The sequence below is a fragment of the Euphorbia lathyris genome, chromosome 1, assembly GCF_963576675.1.
Source record: "Euphorbia lathyris chromosome 1, ddEupLath1.1, whole genome shotgun sequence".
Lineage (NCBI taxonomy): Eukaryota > Viridiplantae > Streptophyta > Magnoliopsida > Malpighiales > Euphorbiaceae > Euphorbia > Euphorbia lathyris.
The window spans coordinates 107,186,250-107,203,592 of record NC_088910.1 but is presented as its reverse complement, the minus strand read 5'-3'; the positions used below and the strand labels follow the sequence as shown (position 1 = coordinate 107,203,592).

The 17,343-nt window shown below is 37.3% G+C and overlaps 1 protein-coding gene across 1 annotated transcript; it reads right to left on the bottom strand.

Annotated features, from left to right (window-relative positions):
- Positions 1–4,066: 4,066 nt before the first annotated feature.
- LOC136215404 (uncharacterized) lies at positions 4,067–6,370 on the bottom strand. The gene is made up of 4 exons (XM_066002930.1): positions 6,259–6,370; positions 6,038–6,179; positions 5,516–5,574; positions 4,067–4,259 (listed from the first exon to the last, which is right to left on the bottom strand). Exons 1-4 carry the CDS (start codon positions 6,331–6,333, stop codon positions 4,113–4,115), a joined length of 423 nt encoding a protein of 140 aa, XP_065859002.1. The 5' UTR covers positions 6,334–6,370; the 3' UTR covers positions 4,067–4,112.
- Positions 6,371–17,343: the final 10,973 nt, after the last annotated feature.

Below are 17,343 nucleotides of genomic sequence, written 5' to 3'. Positions count from 1 at the left end.
GTTGAGGATCAATTTTATCCAAAGCGAAAACATTAAAGGTTAGAACCATGAAAATCGTCTTTGTTCGAACTCGTAAAAACCCCGAGGATCGCTTTTATTCAAAAAACGCAAAAGGTCGGAGTTTCGAGTTTTGTTTAAAATCGCAAAACGTTGAGGATCGATTTCGTTAAAAACGAAAAAACGTTAGATGTTCGAGCTTAGTTCGAAATCGCAAAACGTTGAGGATCGATTTCGTTAAAAACGAAAAAACGTTAGATGTTCGAGCTTCATTCGAATCGCAAAACATTAAGGATTGATTTCGTTAAAAAACGAAAAAACGTTAGATGTTCGAGCTTCGTTCGAAATCGCGAAACGTGGAGGATCGATTTCGTTAAAAACGAAAAACCATTAGAGGTTCGGGTTCCGTTTAAAATCGCAAAAAGCGTTGAGGATCGTTTTTATTCAAAATGAAAAAACGGTAGAGGCTCGAGTCTCGTTTGAAAGTGTTAAGGATCGATTTTGTTAAAAACGAAAAATCGTTAGATGTTCGAGCTTCGTTCGAAATCGCAAAACGTGGAGGAACGATTTTATTAAAAACAAAAAGCCATTAGAGGTTCGTCTTCTGCCTAAAACCACGAAGGATCAATTGCGTTAAAAACGAAAAACCTTTAGAGGTTCGGTTTCTGTTTTAATCGCAAGAAGCATAGAGGATCAATTTTTTCAAAAACGAAAAAGCGTTAGAGTCGAGTGTCGCTGGAAAAAATCGAGGATCGTTTTTGAAACGAAAAAGTGGTTGAGGATCGTTTTTAATTGAAACGAAAAAGCGGTTGAGGATCGTTTTTTACGAAAAAGCGGTTGAGGATCGTTTTTAATTGAAACGAAAAAGTGGTTGAGGATCGTTTATAATTGAAACGGAAGAGTGGTTTAGGATCGCTTTTTAATTGAAACGAAAAAGCGGTTGAGGATCGCTTTTTACGAAAAAGCGGTTGAGGATCGTTTTTTAATTCAAGCGAAATAGCGGTTGAAGCTCGTTTTTTCATTCGAAAGCGTCGAGAGTCATTTTTTTGTTAAGCGTTGGCAGATTCGGTTGTTTTAAAAAAAAACTTATAAGTCCAATTTTATTCAGAAGCGCAAAACATCAGGGATTCGAGGCTGTTCGATCCCAAAAATCGTTTGCGGATTCGACTGTTTGAAAAAACAAAAGTCGAAAAAACCTTATAGGTTCATTCAAAATAGAAAAATCGCAAAAACGGAACCTCACCGCAAAAAAGAAAAAAGAAAAAAAAACGTACAGTCAATTATCTAAGTTACAGATTGGTAAAACGTTTTTCCCCTATTCCTTTAACCGATATAACATAATTTTGTGTTCCACAGATATAAAACTTCAGAATCAAAAGATACCCTGAAAACAGAGTTTTTTCCGAAGCCAAAGAAGTCCCAGACTAAGCACGGGGGAGAGAAAATCGGTACACTTGAGAATCCTAGATGAAAGAGGATTCTAATATTCGTTATAATACTAATTTATCTCGCGGTAGGGTTCTGAACCTATCATTATTTTTAGTGAAGATAGAAATTATTAAAGTTATCACTGTCAGGATAATCAAGCCAAGCCTTATCCCGTAAAAATGCGGTGACGGGAGGAAAAACCAATTTTTCTATCTCATCGAGAAATAACCCGATTTCTCTTCATTCCTGCTTCTAATTCCGTTTTTACTTCTCGTACAAAATTGATAATCCCGACAGGAAGATTCGTGCTACCATTTTTAAGAATCATTTCTCGAGCGGTTAGGAAAATTTATTTTTCTTACTCTTATTTTGGAAAGTAATCCGAAAATAACAGTGGGGAGCAATTGATATAACCACTACCCACGTACTCCATTATCGTCCTAGATAATTGTACACACGTTCATCACGATCTCTTACCGATAGCTCACAGGTAACTTCCTCCCTTATTCCTATAAATAGGTTTAAGTCTGAAGAGGAGGGCGTTGTCTTTTAGAGAGAGAAAAGAATACTATATTTGACTGTATCTGACTTAAGCATCGGAGCGTTTGTGGGAAGACCGCTTCCCACACTGTAACAGGTTCAATCCTCAAGAACGTTCAACCTTCGCCAGGGACGTTCAACCTTCATCCAGGGACGTTCAACCTTCATCCAGGAGGTTCGATCCTCAAGGAACGTCGGCTGTCATCATCCTGATTGGAAGGACCGCCTTCCTTCAGAAGTTCAACGATTGATCTCCCATCTTACAAATTTATTGTTTAGTTCAGGCTACAACATGCTTAAACAGCAAACCGTAGCTGTTTTAAATTTTTAACCAAACACTAGTTTAGGTGGTTTTAGGGGAGAAACAGTAAACAGGAGGTGGAAACATGAGAAACAAACACTCTCTTAGTGTTTTACTTCAAACCGCATGAAATATAATGTTTGTGGTTAGGTTTAAAAAACAACATGAAGGGACGTTAGGCGTTACTACCCTTCCTGTTTTTCCTAGTTTCATCTCTCCTCTTCTCTTAGAAGATAGAATTGGGGTTAGCTTCCCTAGGCTAATTCCTAGGTAGTTTGTTGTTGTTCGTTTTTCTTTTCATTTTCTACCAAAAAAAAAAAAAAAAACAACATTTTTATTAGCTTTTTCTTTTTGTAAAAACAGTTGGTTGCAGAACTTTTCATGAACATCTGTTTATAGTTATTTAATATTGACAAAATTTATCTTTCTTAAAACATGTTTATTCGCTGACATTATTTCTATCTCTATACTATTATTGTAATAAATTTTATTTTAAATTATTTATTTAGATTATTTTTATTAATTTGCATAAGTACATTTTTTATTTTATAATTTATTTATTGATTAATTTAAAAATGCTCATATTATACATTTTTTTTCTTACCAAAAAAAAAAAAAAAAAACAATTAATAACAAACCGCTAACATCACGAGAAAACAATTGACTGGCTAAAAGCAACAACAACCGTTATTAGCTAACACCCCAATCAAACAACTCTTTAATCAACTAACTGCAACAACAACAACTATAATTTAACGGTTAACCAAATATGTCTAAAGTTTTTTTATTGTTTTGCTAACATTAAAAACCACAAGTTATCATTTTATGACAAAAAAATTTCAGTCCTCAAAATATCAAAATACGAGACTACAGTTTTTTCAAATCTACACTACATTGAAGAATAATAATAATAATAATAATAATAATAATAATAATAATAATTGTCTAGTACATTTTTGCAAAATAAGAGGCAGCACATAACCAAGGCAACACATCTATGTCTGCTATGTTCCCTTTTATATTCACAATAAATCTCGTTGATAAATAAAGAAGCTTAAATACAATAATTAATGAGACTATCATTTATATATCTATTTAATTATGCAATTAAAGAGAGCGGAGGATCATTTCCACACCATAATCTTGGTTTGTTTCTGTAGAGCCATACAACAGAGAAACACAACATCTCGTTAATGGTTTAGTTTAGGGTCCTATTCTTATTATTTATTACTCTATTATTATTATTATTATTATTATTATTAGAATCAAGATGGCAGTATTCCTTTTAATATAATTACACCGCATGTAACATGAGTCACACGCGGTGTGAGTCGGGTACTAGGTGAATACCTTGTCATTTATTCTTTCCACCCCATCCTACCCCACTTCATTAGTTATAAAATACAACCCTAATGAGAGCTTTATTATCTTTTGTGGAGGTATTTAAACCCCAATCTTTTCAATCAAAATATAAAAACTCTCTCCAAAAGAGCAGGGTTTCTACCTTTCTATACGAGATTTACTCATTCTAATTAAGTTAGAGAAAAAACTCTTTGTTAATTTAAGATTAAAACCAACTCCATTGTTATTTATCCCTATCACGGGAGCTCTCCCTTCTTAGTTTGAGCTCGGTATGATGAAAGTTGTAAGCTGTGTTTGGGGAAGATGTGGTTTATCGGTGGACTCTAACTCTGAGTGAATAGTAAACCAGAGAAGCGTTTCAACAATAATATTAATTAATAGATGTTTACAGTGTCGTATCATTATACTAGAAATTCATAGGAAAAGTAACCATTTCAAGATAGAAAAAGGAAAATTAGAAAGAGTGATGATTGTAAGTAAGTAATTAAGGTTTTTGATTGTGGATTGGTGGTTTCCGGTGGGGCTGTGCATAATCCATCACCTCTATGTCATCTGCAATGTCTTTTTCATTTGATTCTTCCACGTCACTTGCTGCTGTTCCCACCATCGATCTTTCTTGTCTCTTCAAATCCTACACATTATATGTATAACCATTAGCTAAATTATTTATGTTACCCTAATTAATATCCATCTTTTTAAAATCTCTCTCATAATTTTCTTACTACATGTAGTAGTTCCATGTTGAAATAAAACTTCAGTTCTTTTCAGCTAAATTTCTTTTAATCCATTTTATTATTATTATTATTATTAACTTTCTTTAATATCTAGATCAACTATGTCACAAGATAGTTTGAACTAAAAGTTTAAATTGATAGTTAAGATTTAACAATAACTTTTCTGACATACCCGGTATATAAATGCCCCTTATACTTGAAGCATGCAAATCATAAACTTATCTTACTATGTATTAAAATTCCATTATTAAATGAGGTTGTCCGAATTTGGAACCTCAACCACTTGATATAAGATGTTCTGATATTATATCAATGCATATTTTAAACAAAAAAATAACTAACTTAAGTTGATAGTTATTGATCATTAATAATTTTTTTATACTATCATCCCATAACCTAGCATAAATCCTCACCATGCATATATGATTAATGTCAAATGATATCTTTTAGTTTAAAAGCTTGAACTGATAAGTAGTATTTACTATCTCTTGGCACATCTTCATCAGCAAACGTATCTGGCTATGATGTGTTGAAATTTGAGTAATAGATGATGAGCTAGTGTAAGAGTTTGTAAATGAAATAATGATAAATATGAATTATTGTTTAAGTAGGATTCAAAGCTACAAAAGTTTAAAAACTGAAGATCCTAACCTATGGTTTCTGGTGATTCAACATCTTCATCCGAAAGAAAAGAAAAAAATCTTTAACGTTTTGTTTGGTCTCACCATTATCCTTAGCTAAAAAGTTTTATTCTCTTTGAGCAATAATTCATATTTATTATTACTTTACCAAAAAGCTTAACTTAGGTAAGACCAAAAGTACGTTCCAGTAATAAATAGGCCAAGATTCAAATATTCAAGCTAATGCCATTGTTAAGAAATAATTTAATTGAGAAATTTATCCTCATAGCTAAATTCCAAGAAAATAAAGAAAGTTGTAGCATGATACATTTTATTATTTGCATTTGTTGTGTCCTAAATTTATAGGCAGGTGGTCATGGCTATGCCTGCTATATATGCATATGCTCGTGGCTTGCCTATCAAGGACAAGGCAAAGTTTATGGGCCATGAATCTTGTTCACTATCTTAACTGCAAATAAACAACCATAACGTTCCATTATCGTTTTATTTTTTCATTCATTATTTTAATTTACCTTTATTTCACTCTTCTGTGGCAAATCCTTCTCGGAAGATACGATTATATGCTCATTTCCTGCAAATCCAACCAGTTGAAGGTTTAAAAAAGGGGTAAAAGAAAATTGAGATGACTAGAATACACAATGTGAAATTATTTCCATATATTTTGGTATATGTAGTGATTTTATCAAATAAACTAACATAACTTCAAAGCTATTTCTGAGTTCTAATTATAAGTTTAAGTTTTTGAGTCAAATGATATCAGTCAGTCATGGTTGATGAGTCTGTCCGTCTTATGTCAAAAATAATAATAAAAGCTATTCATTTTTGTGCCAAATGATTCGCGGAGAAAACCATAATGGAAAATACATATATGTCTTCTCTCACTAACATGAATTTATGTAACAATTCAAATTTAAAAAATTATTGCACCTATTGCAAAAGAAATTATGAAATTTAAGTAATTAGGTTACTTCCTTATATCAAAATAAGAAGCACTCCTTTCAAATTTTAGGATATATCATAGGATAAATTTTGACCTTGAGTTATCAGTACTTGTTTTTCACTGAAAAGAGTCCCCAAATGCTTCTGATTCATGTTATTAGTTGCACCCATAGATCTTCTATCAGTTTTCGGACCGTCTATATTGCCGATAATGTTGCTTTCAAATGCATGAAGATCCTGAAAAATAAGTGAAATTAGACATATATAACAACATAAATGTAAGTTATACCACAAATGAATAATGTTATATATATACCTTGGTGAAAGAGTGTTGTTTGCTAGCAATTTCCTTGTGAAAAAGGCCTAAAAAGCGAGCATTGCATGCATGCATAGAAAAACATACCAAAAGAAAAACAAGAAAAGGAGACATAATTATGATGGTTTTGATTCTGGAAATAGAAGAGAAAACAAAAAAGGATGAATATGAAGATGGTTTGGTTAATTTGGGTGATTACTACAAGTATTTGTAGTGAAAGAAGAAGCAAGAGCATTTAATGCATGTTTTGTATAGGAACATGCATGTGTTTTGGTTATGAATCTTCAAAATATTAGAGGGGCCTCTTTTGTCTCTTCCTTTTCTCTTTTTTACACCATTGGAGAAAGACATTAGTTATGTGCAAGATTGCATGGATCATACATATAGTATTTTACACCTTTTGATTGATTTGTTTTAGTTTCAATAATTCCAAAAAAATTCTCATTATTGTTTATGCTTGTTTAGTTTAGGTTGATATTCATCATGATCATTTAATTGGTTTATATCAAGAAATCAATTGCTTTAAAATTTTGAATTGATGCGCAAAAGTTACAACCATTTCATTATAGTTTATGATAACACATAAATATTACTTTTCTTTTCAAGAAGGATGTTGGCCAGGTGTTCGTAGGGATCCCTCTTTGATTCGAATATGAACAAAATATGCGGCCATCAAGGATCTTTAAGTACGAGTCTTGGACAAGCGGATAGTCGTTACATACCATGCCTCGCCACCGAAGTCGAATGTGTTGGTCCCTTGTAAGGTTGCAAATATAGTTCCAAGGGGGGGTTATGAACTATTTTACCTTTTTAAAAAATAATTAGGGCAGATTTCTTTTCTTTGAGAAAAGATTATATAACAGCTGCGCTTAGCAATCAGCAAGACACTGGCTTAGTCAATTAGTGACTAGGACAGCTTCGTTGCTTAGGTCAGGAGATAGCACTTAGAGTCTATTCCTGAACCAACTCGTTGGTAGCGCACAACTCAGCTTGACCTCAATGTAAATAAGGAGTTAAGGTTTAGAAATACTTCACTCAGCAGATTTATCCAGGTTCGGCTTCTTCTAAGCATACGTCCTGTCCCCGGAACACTTTCGAGATTTCAAATCCTCTACTGAGCTCTTTAAAGGTAGAGCCTCAAACCTTTTACAAAATCAGAAGCTGAGTATAACAAGAGTACCTTCCTCTATACCTCTACTCACTTCTTTTAAAGGTAGAGCCTCAAACCTTTTACAAAATCAAAAGCTGAGTATAACAAGAGTACCTTCCTCTATACCTCTACTCACTTCTATTCTAATTCACCAAGTACTAAAACCGAGTACTCAGCTTCTCCTTTCTACTTCTAGAAATGATAAAGATTTGTCCTAAACAGTAATTGCTAGAACACTTTAGATGATTGAAGATCAATCACTCTAGACTTTTACACAAATGAATAAACTTGTAGTGTAAGAATTTGCTTTGCTTTTGATGGAGAACTTTTGTACACGTTTGGTCAGCGTAACAGCTTTAGCTCAAAGTTCTCTGTTGAATGTAGATTCTGAATGCTCTATTTATAGAGAGCTGTGAGAGCTTCGAAATAACCATTGGAGGGAAACGGCTACAGGTCGTTTTCACTCAGTCTGTCAGCAGTTCTCTTAGCCAATCAGATTCCAGCATCTTCTGTTCTTCGGTCAGTGTGACAGTATGTTCCTCCATTTTGGGTAACGTCAACCAGACAGCTTGCTGTGTCTTCTGATCTTTACTTAAAGAGGAAATACTTTGTCTGGAAGCTGTCTTATGGTCAGCGGCTGTCTTGTACGTTTTGTCAAGACAGCTCAGCAGCTTCATACCGAAGTTGTCTATGTGGATCTTCTCGATCCTTCTTTACTCAGCATGCGTTTCATTACTTCAACGGCAGCGTTTTGGAAATACGCGGGCTGAGTGATCTTGGGCTTGTTTGACTTGGGCCTTGACTTCCATATAGGGCTTGGGCCTTATGATCTTTATGTCTTATAACAATTATAAACTCAACATTGAACAAACACATTAGTAACAATAAATCAAAGCATTTAAACTTAATGTGTTATAGAATATTTAATTTCACTTAATTAATTTTGTCAAATCAAAATCCTGTGGAAAGGTGTTTCAACAAACTCCCCCATTTTGATGTTGGCAAAACTAATCAGCAAGGAACTCAGTATGAGCTCCCCCATGATAGTTGACCTTTTTAATTAAGTGAACTCCCCCGTAAAGGCTGAGCTACTGACTTAGTTTTATTCTAAACATTCTAAGGTTTAACTGAATAAGTCTAAGATCAGTTTTCAGGTATAGGTCAGCTTATGGGTCATATTCTATTTTACTCAGTATTCAGCGGAAGTAATGTATAGTGACAGAGCGCTGAGTAAATTATTTGTTCAATGATTTATATTTGATAAGTTCGAACATTTATATGCAGCATGCACTCATATAATACTTAGCATTTGAAGGATGAGTAACTAATGGTTAAATAGTTAATGCAAGTATTCCAGAAATAACAGAAGTTAGGCATATTGAATTTTTAAAACAAAAAAAGACAAACAGACAAGGCATAAAAAGAAATTCTTCTTCCTAACTTCTAACTCTCTAGTTTCTAACTTAGAGTTCCTTCTCCTTAGTTGCCACTTTTCTCCCCCGTTTTGCCAGCATCAGCAGTAGGCAAATTTACGGTAGGGGCAGGAGACTTGGCCTGATCTTGCAGCAGACGAATTTGACCCTCCAAGGAATTCATGTGATTGACCATAGTCAACATGAGTTCGGTCATTTTGGTCATTTGAGCCTGTGTTGGTTGTTGCGTCTGAAAAGAGGAGAAGTGATTGATCAAGTCATGGATTTCACGCAGAATATGGCGAGTTACAGGTGGATGAGAGGACTGGTCATGGGTTGGGGGAGGATGAGCTTGTTTTTGAAGCAGAGTGTTAGCTGAGGCAATGACACGCCGTCCTGATTCAGTAGCACCTAGGTGTGCAAATTTGGCAGGAGTGGGCTCGCACTGAGTGCCTAGTGTAGCAGCAGGACTACGGGGTGTGTTGACTTCAGGTGCTGAGTTGCTTTGAGTTTGAGGTGGGAGTTGAGCTTCTTTTGGACTCGCAGGGGTTTTGGCTTGTTTCTCACTTTGAGGAACAGAGGCTTGTTTTTGTGGAGACCCCTCTTGGGTAATATGGGGCTCAAGAACAGTTTCTTCTTCTGTTCTCAGTTTCTTCTGAGCTGACTCAGCTAGGTCCTGATCAGCTTTCCTCTTGTTTCTTTCCATTAGCCTTACCTTTCTCGGGACAGTACGAATATCCTTCGAGCAGGCTCCCTTTTTCTTCTTCTTCTCATCTTGAGCAATCTCAGATGGCACAGTAGAAGTATACTCAGTTTGAGCAGTTTCAGCCATAACATGAGCTATAGCATCATCCAGATCTGTTAGATTTTCCATTTCTCCAATGGGTTGCTCAGTGTCAGCCATAATATCCTCCTCCTCAGTGCTTCCATTTTCGTCATATCCTTTCAAGGGTTGACTATGTGATAAGCTATTCAGCACTCCTGTAGTGATAACATTTCCTGAGGAACTTATTTCACCTATAGTCTCTATATTCTTGTCCTGAATTATCTTTGTGATGAGATAACCCAAACGAAGCTTCCTTCCATTTCGTTGAAAAGCTCCGACCAAGAAGACAGGAAGATTGAATGGAGTGCCTGTCAGCATATGCCAGATGAAACATTGTTCAAAGTTGGAGGCGGATGAGGGTGAGCTGAGTTTAGGAAAGATGAAGTTGGTCAGCATGAAATGGACCATCTTCTGATTTTTTCCCATGCAGGTGCTGGGAACTTCGCCTTTGTAGTCTCTGGGTTTACAGAACCCCTTCATCTTTTCTGCGATGGCTTTTGGTATGGGCTCCTTTGTTGTCCTGAACTGTATTCCTGTGTTTGGTGTTTCCAGCAGTGTTGCTAGATAATCAGGAGTGATCACTATCTTTTGACCTTTAACTGTGGTCTCTAAGTAGTCGGAGTCATCTGCATCAACGTGCAGGTTGGAGTAGAATTCTCTCACTATCGTGGGATAGGTTTGTCCGGAAAGAGAGAAGAGATCTTCCCATTTGTTCTTTTCTATCCATTCACAGAATGGTTTCTCAGAAGAGACGAAGCCAGAAGGAAAGTATCGGCTCCTTAGTACTTCTTGACTCTTGGCCCAAGAGTGTACTTTGATCATCCTTCTTACCATGCTAGTTGAAGGACCAGCCTGGTCAGAGGATTTGAGAGTTGGAGAGAAAGTACTTTCGTTGAAAGACATTTTTTGGAGTTCTGAAGCACTTAGGTGTTAAAGGAAAATTTCTGAAGCTTTCTTAAAGTTCAGTGCGCATGTAAAGAGGGTAGTGGGTTAGTATCCACTATTTATGGATTTTTAGTTTAGGGTTCCGTTTGAATTTAAGCCGGTTTTGCCCTTGGGTTGTCCAATCGGCAGAAACCCTGACACTTATGACACTTTTAAGACGTATTCGGCGCATGCGCAGTACAGGTGTCATTTCGCGTGTGGTGGCATTAAATGCTAATAAGTGCTTTTACTCAGCGTTTGTTGATATAACCGTTTCATATTCTGAGTAGTCAGTTTTGTTCAATGGATAGTCATAGAGGTCAGTTACTCGGTCATGAGATAACTCACTCAGTGTGTATTCATTTCTAGTCATGTGATTTTGACAAATACTTTTTAACACACTCGGTATTTAGAATGTCAAGCGTTTGATATTCTGAGTGGTCAGTGCATTCTTTAAGGATGGTTTTAAGTTCACATTCTAAACTAATTTACTTAGTGTGCAAGATTACTCAGTATTGTATGTTCAGTCAGTTTCAATGACATACTCAGCAAACAATAAATCATTCAGCATGTAATTCACTCAGCATTCAATATTCATTTAGCACAGGAGTTTACTGAAGAGGATTAAACATACCAATTGCTTCTCTCAGTATGCTAAATTGCTCTCGTGCTAGAGGCTTTGTAAAGATATCAGCAAGCTGCTCATCTGTTGGCACATAAGTCAGCTTAACTTCTTTCTTGAGTACATGATCTCTGATGAAGTGATGTCTTATGCTGACATGCTTCATCTTGCTGTGCTGGATTGGGTTCTTTAAGAGGTCAATTGCACTTTTGTTGTCGCATTTGACTTCAATTGTCTTTGTTTGAACACCATAATCTTCAAGCTGTTGCTTAATCCATATGACTTGAGCAACACAGTTTCCAGCAGCAATGTACTCAGCTTCAGTTGTGGACAGGGCTACTGACGCCTGCTTCTTGCTGAACCAAGATACAAGACAGCTTCCTAGGAAATGGCATCCTCCAGAGGTGCTTTTTCTTTCCAGCTTGTCTCGTCCATAGTCAGCGTCAGTGTATCCAATGAGTGTAAAGTCATAAGTATTTGGATACCACAAACCTGCATTTACTGAGCTTTGCAAATATCTAAGGATCCTTTTTACGGCTATGTAATGGGATTCCTTAGGGTTAGCTTGATATCTAGCACAATAACATACTGAGAACTGAATGTCCGGTCTACTGGCTGTTAAGTAAAGTAGAGAGCCTATCATACCTCGATATAACTTGCTGTCTACTGACTTACCATTCTCATCAGCGCAGAGGACAGTGTCAGTGCCCATAGGAGTGGATATTGGCTTGCAATTTTCCAAGTCATATTTCTTTAAGATCTCCTTGGCATATTTGGCTTGACTGATGAAGATGCCATTCTTTCATTGTTTGATTTGAAGACCGAGGAAGAAGTTGAGTTCTCCCATCATAGACATTTCAAACTCAGTCTGCATTTGTTTGCTAAACTCCTTGCACATTGATTCGTTAGTTGCACCAAATATTATATCATCAACATAAATTTGGGCCAGCAGGGTATCTTTACCCTTTTTCTTAATGAATAAGGTTGTATCAGCTTTACCCCTGACATAATTTCTAGTCACCAGGAAACTGGTCAGCCTCTCATACCAAGCACGTGGTGCTTGCTTGAGGCCGTACAGAGCCTTTTTGAGTTTGTAAATATGGTTTGGGAACTTAGGGTCCTCAAAACCTAGAGGTTGATTTACATAAACCTCCTCGTTTATAACTCCATTAAGAAAAGAACTTTTGACATCCATTTGGAATAATTTAAAGTTCATGTAAGATGCATATGCACACAGTATTCTAATTGCCTCTAGCCTTGCCACTGGGACAAAGGTCTCACCATAGTCTATACCTTCTTGCTGACTGTAGCCCTGAGCTACAAGTCTTACCTTGTTTCTGACTACGTTTCCTTGTTCATCCAGCTTGTTCCTGAAGACCCATCTCGTTCTAATGGTATTTTGGCTCCTAGGATGTGGTACTAGCTCCCATACATTATTCCTCCTGAATTGATTGAGTTCGTCTTGCATGGCATTCATCCAGAATTCGTCATTCTCAGCTTCGGCAAAGTTCTTCGGCTCCTGTACTGAGACAAAAGCTACATTACCGAGATACTTTCTTAGTTGATTTCTTGTCATCAGCGTATTTCCAGCTGAGTCAAGAATTGCATTTTCTGAATGTCCTCTTGGGACTCTTATCTCCTTGGGTAGATTTATGTCTTGTTCTATCTGTGTTTCAACATTCTTTGCAGAAGTAGATTGGTCAGTGAAAGTAATTTTAGGTTCACTCTTACTCTTGGTCAGCCGTTTTATGAAAGACTCAGTAGCTGGTTCTTGATCAGCAGATGCTGAGTTTGGTTCATCTTCTATCAGCGGCTGGTATCTTCCTGCAGGGTCAGTTTCATCGAATTGCACATGTATAGATTCTTCTAATACTTGAGTTCTCTTATTAAAAACTCTGTATGCTTTGCTGTTTGTTGAGTAGCCTAGAAAGATAGCTTCATCAGCTTTTGAATCAAATTTGGCTAAGCTATCTTTGGTATTTAAAATAAAGCACCTACAGCCAAAGGCACGAAAGTATCCAATGTTGGGCTTTCGTCCTTTCCAAAGTTCATAAGGGGTTTTCTTAAGTATAGGTCTAACTAGAGCCCTATTCAGAATATAGCATGCTGTGTTAACAGCTTCTCCCCAAAAATACTTTAGAAGCCTATGCTCATCCAGCATTGTCCTGGCAATCTCAACCAGAGTTCTGTTCTTCCTTTCAACAACCCCATTTTGCTGAGGCGTTCTAGGAGCAGAGAAATTGTGGTCAATGCCGCTGGCTTCACAGAATTCAACAAACTTTTGGTTTTTGAATTCTCCACCGTTATCACTACGGATATGAGCTAATTTTAGGTCTTTCTCATTTTCAATTTTTCTAACCAAGTTTGAAAAGGTCTCAAAGGTCTCATCCTTACTGGTCAGCAGGATAACCCATGTGTACCGAGAGAAATCATCTACAATAACCAAGGAAAACCTTCTTCCACCCAGACTCAGCGGCTGGACTGGACCAAAGAGATCCAAGTGTAGCATTTCTAACGGAAGCTTAGTTGAGACAATGTTTTTACTTTGAAAAGATTGCTTGGTTTGTTTTCCAGCTTGGCAGGCATGGCATAATTGATCTTTTTGAAATTTGAGTTCAGGCAGTCCTTCAACCAATTGCTTTCTTGCTAATTTGGCCAGGAGGTCCATGCTTACATGACCAAGTCTCCTGTGCCATAGCCATGAATTTTCTTCCTTTGTGACTAAGCATATAGTTTTTGAAAACTTCTTTTCTAGGTTTAGCATGAAGACATTGTCTATCCGAGGGGCAGTTAAGATTAACTCATTTGTTTTTCCCTCATATATTTTACATCCAGTATCGTCAAATATAACTTTTCTCCCATTACCACATAGCTGAGCTACGCTGAGTAAGTTATATTTGAGTTCGCTGACTAGGGAGACAGATTCAATAGTGGGATTACCTCCAACGGTGTCTGATCCTACTATTTTACCCTTTTTGTTGTCTCCAAAACTTACACTTCCTCCTCGTTTACGTTCAAACGTGATGAATTGAGTTTCATCACCCGTCATATGCCTTGAGCATGCGCTGTCAATATACCACATTTTTTACTTCTCGGCACATCTCAGGCTTACATGCATTGTGATCAGTTTCCTTTAGGTACCCAATTCTTTTTGGGTCCTGACTTGTTAGGTTCAACAGGTAAAGCATCATATTTTATTTTGTGACGGCATACATTGACAATATGGCCACTTTTTCCACAGAAGTCACAACTGACTTGCTGTTTAGGACTCTTTACTGACTTGTCAGCACCCCAGTGCTGAGCGTGCCAGCACACCTTAGTGGTGTGTCCTAACTTCCCACAAAAGTCACACTGGACTCTTCACTGGGGATTTCGTCTCTACTGAGTACCTTGGTACTGAGTACCTTGATACTGAGTTCTCAGAGGAAAATTGTTTTTGTTTGGAACCTTTAATTGGTTCTGAATGGTTGTGACATCCTTCCTCAGTTTCTTGGAAACTGACTGGACTTCAACGACAGACTCATGAATGGTTTTCATATTTTCATGCAAAACTGAGTTGTCTTGAAGAAGGTATCTGAGGTCACTTAGTTTGACCTCTTCCACCTCATCACAGCGCCGGCTGAGTGTTTTAATCTTTTTGTTACACTTTTTGACAAGTGTATAAAGGTCACTCAGGGCATTAGCCATTTCATTTCTGAGTTGAGAGAGTGAGATTACCTCATTTGATTGCTCTTTATTATCTGTCTCATCAGATTGGTCAGCATGCTCGGAAATGCATGGCTCAGCAAGTTCGTCAACCATGAAACATATCTTTACTGACTCTGTGGCCTCAGCTTCAGTTGATGAAGAATCATCACTGTCACTCCATGTCGCCACCATTGCCTCCTTTTTGTCTTTCCTCAGAGTTGGGCAGCTTGACTTGATGTGTCCGGTTTGATGGCACTCAAAGCATGTAATGGGCTTCGAGGTGTCCTTCTTGAATTTGCTGTCACTTGAGTCAGCCTTATATTTGTCAAATTTTCTATAAGGCTTTTTGGAGTATTTGTCATTCCTTTTGAACAACCTCTTCATTTTCCTCGTGAACATTGCCATCTCCTCATCGTCAGTTGAGCCATCATCAGTTGAGTCGGCTTTCATGACAAGTGATTTTTGCTTCTTGTCTTCGGATTTTTCCTTCACCTCGAAATTCTTCATGGATATCTCATGGGTCAGAAGTGAGCCGATGAGTTCATCATATTTATAGGTGGTTAAATCCTGAGCTTCTTCAACGGCTGTCTTCTTGGCTTGCCAGTCCTTAGGAAGACTTCTGAGTATCTTCTTGACTTGTTCTTCCTCAGTGAAGATTTTTCCAAGTCTTTTAAGCTCATTTATGATGTTGGTGAATCTTGCATTCATCTTAGAGATCCCCTCATCATTGTTCATTTCGAACAGCTCATACAATCTCATTTCCTGGTTGACCTTGGACTCATTCACCTTGTTGGTTCCTTCGTAGGTCACCACCAGCTTCTTCCAGATCTCCTGTGCGGATTCACAACCTAATATTTTGTTGTATTCTGCAGCATCCAGCGCACAGTGAAGCATATTTATAGCCGAAGCATGGTTTTGTAGCTTCTTGAGATCATCCTCTGTCCATTCAACCTCAGCTTTAACAACTGACTGGCCAGCAACAACTTTCACAGGTACAAACGGGCCTTGGACTATAGATAGCCAGGCACTCATGTTTGTAGCTTGAATGAAGTTCTTCATCCTATTCTTCCAAAAGGTATAGTTTGACCCGAAGAATAGGTGAGGCCTGGTAATGGACAACCCCTCAGGTAATATCTGAGTTGTCTGGTTTCCAGGGAGAAACCGAGTGCTGTTTTCACCCATGATATGGATCAACTCAAGGTTGTTAGACCTTTAGTAATGAGCTATTAAACTCTGATACCACTTGTTGGTCCCTTGTAAGGTTGCAAATATAGTTCCAAGGGGGGGTTAGGAACTATTTTACCTTTTTAAAAAATAATTAGGGCAGATTTCTTTTCTTTGAGAAAAGATTATATAACAGCTGCGCTTAGCAATCATCAAGACACTGGCTTAGTCAATTAGTGACTAGGACAGCTTCGTTGCTTAGGTCAGGAGATAGCACTTAGAGTCTATTCCTGAACCAACTCGTTGGTAGCGCACAACTCAGCTTGACCTCTTTTACTTGGTCAGTTTTAGTTTGTTTTAAGCAAGCAATGTAAATAAGGAGTTAAGGTTTAGAAATACTTCACTCAGCAGATTTATCCAGGTTCGGCTTCTTCTAAGCCTACGTCCTGTCCCCGGAACACTTCCGAGATTTCAAATCCTCTACTGAGCTCTTTAAAGGTAGAGCCTCAAACCTTTTACGAAATCAGAAGCTGAGTATAACAAGAGTACCTTCCTCTATACCTCTACTCACTTCTTTTAAAGGTAGAGCCTCAAACCTTTTCCAAAATCAGAAGCTGAGTATAACAAGAGTACCTTCCTCTATACCTCTACTCACTTCTATTCTAATTCACCAAGTACTAAAACCGAGTACTCAGCTTCTCCTTTCTACTTCTAGAAATGATAAAGATTTGTCCTAAACAGTAATTGCTAGAACACTTTAGATGATTGAAGATCAATCACTCTAGACTTTTACACAAATGAATAAACTTGTAGTGTAAGAATTTGCTTTGCTTTTGATGAAGAACTTTTGTACACGTTTGGTCAGCGTAACGGCTTTAGCTCAAAGTTCTCTGTTGAATGTAGATTCTGAATGCTCTATTTATAGAGAGCTGTGAGAGCTTCTGGTTATTTTGAATTTCGAAATAATCGTTGGAGGGAAACGGCTACAGGTCATTTTCACTCAGTCTGTCAGCAGTTCTCTTAGCCAATCAGATTCCAGCACCTTCTGTTCTTCGGTCAGTGTGACAGTATGTTCCTCCATTTTGGGTAACGTCAACCAGACAGCTTGCTGTGTCTTCTGATCTTTACTTAAAGAGGAAATACTTTGTCTGGAAGCTGTCTTATGGTCAGCAGCTGTCTTGTACGTTTTGTCGAGACAGCTCAGCAGCTTCATTCCGAAGTTGTCTATGTGGATCTTCTCGATCCTTCTTTACTCAGCATGCGTTTCATTACTTCAACGGCAGCGTTTTGGAAATACGCG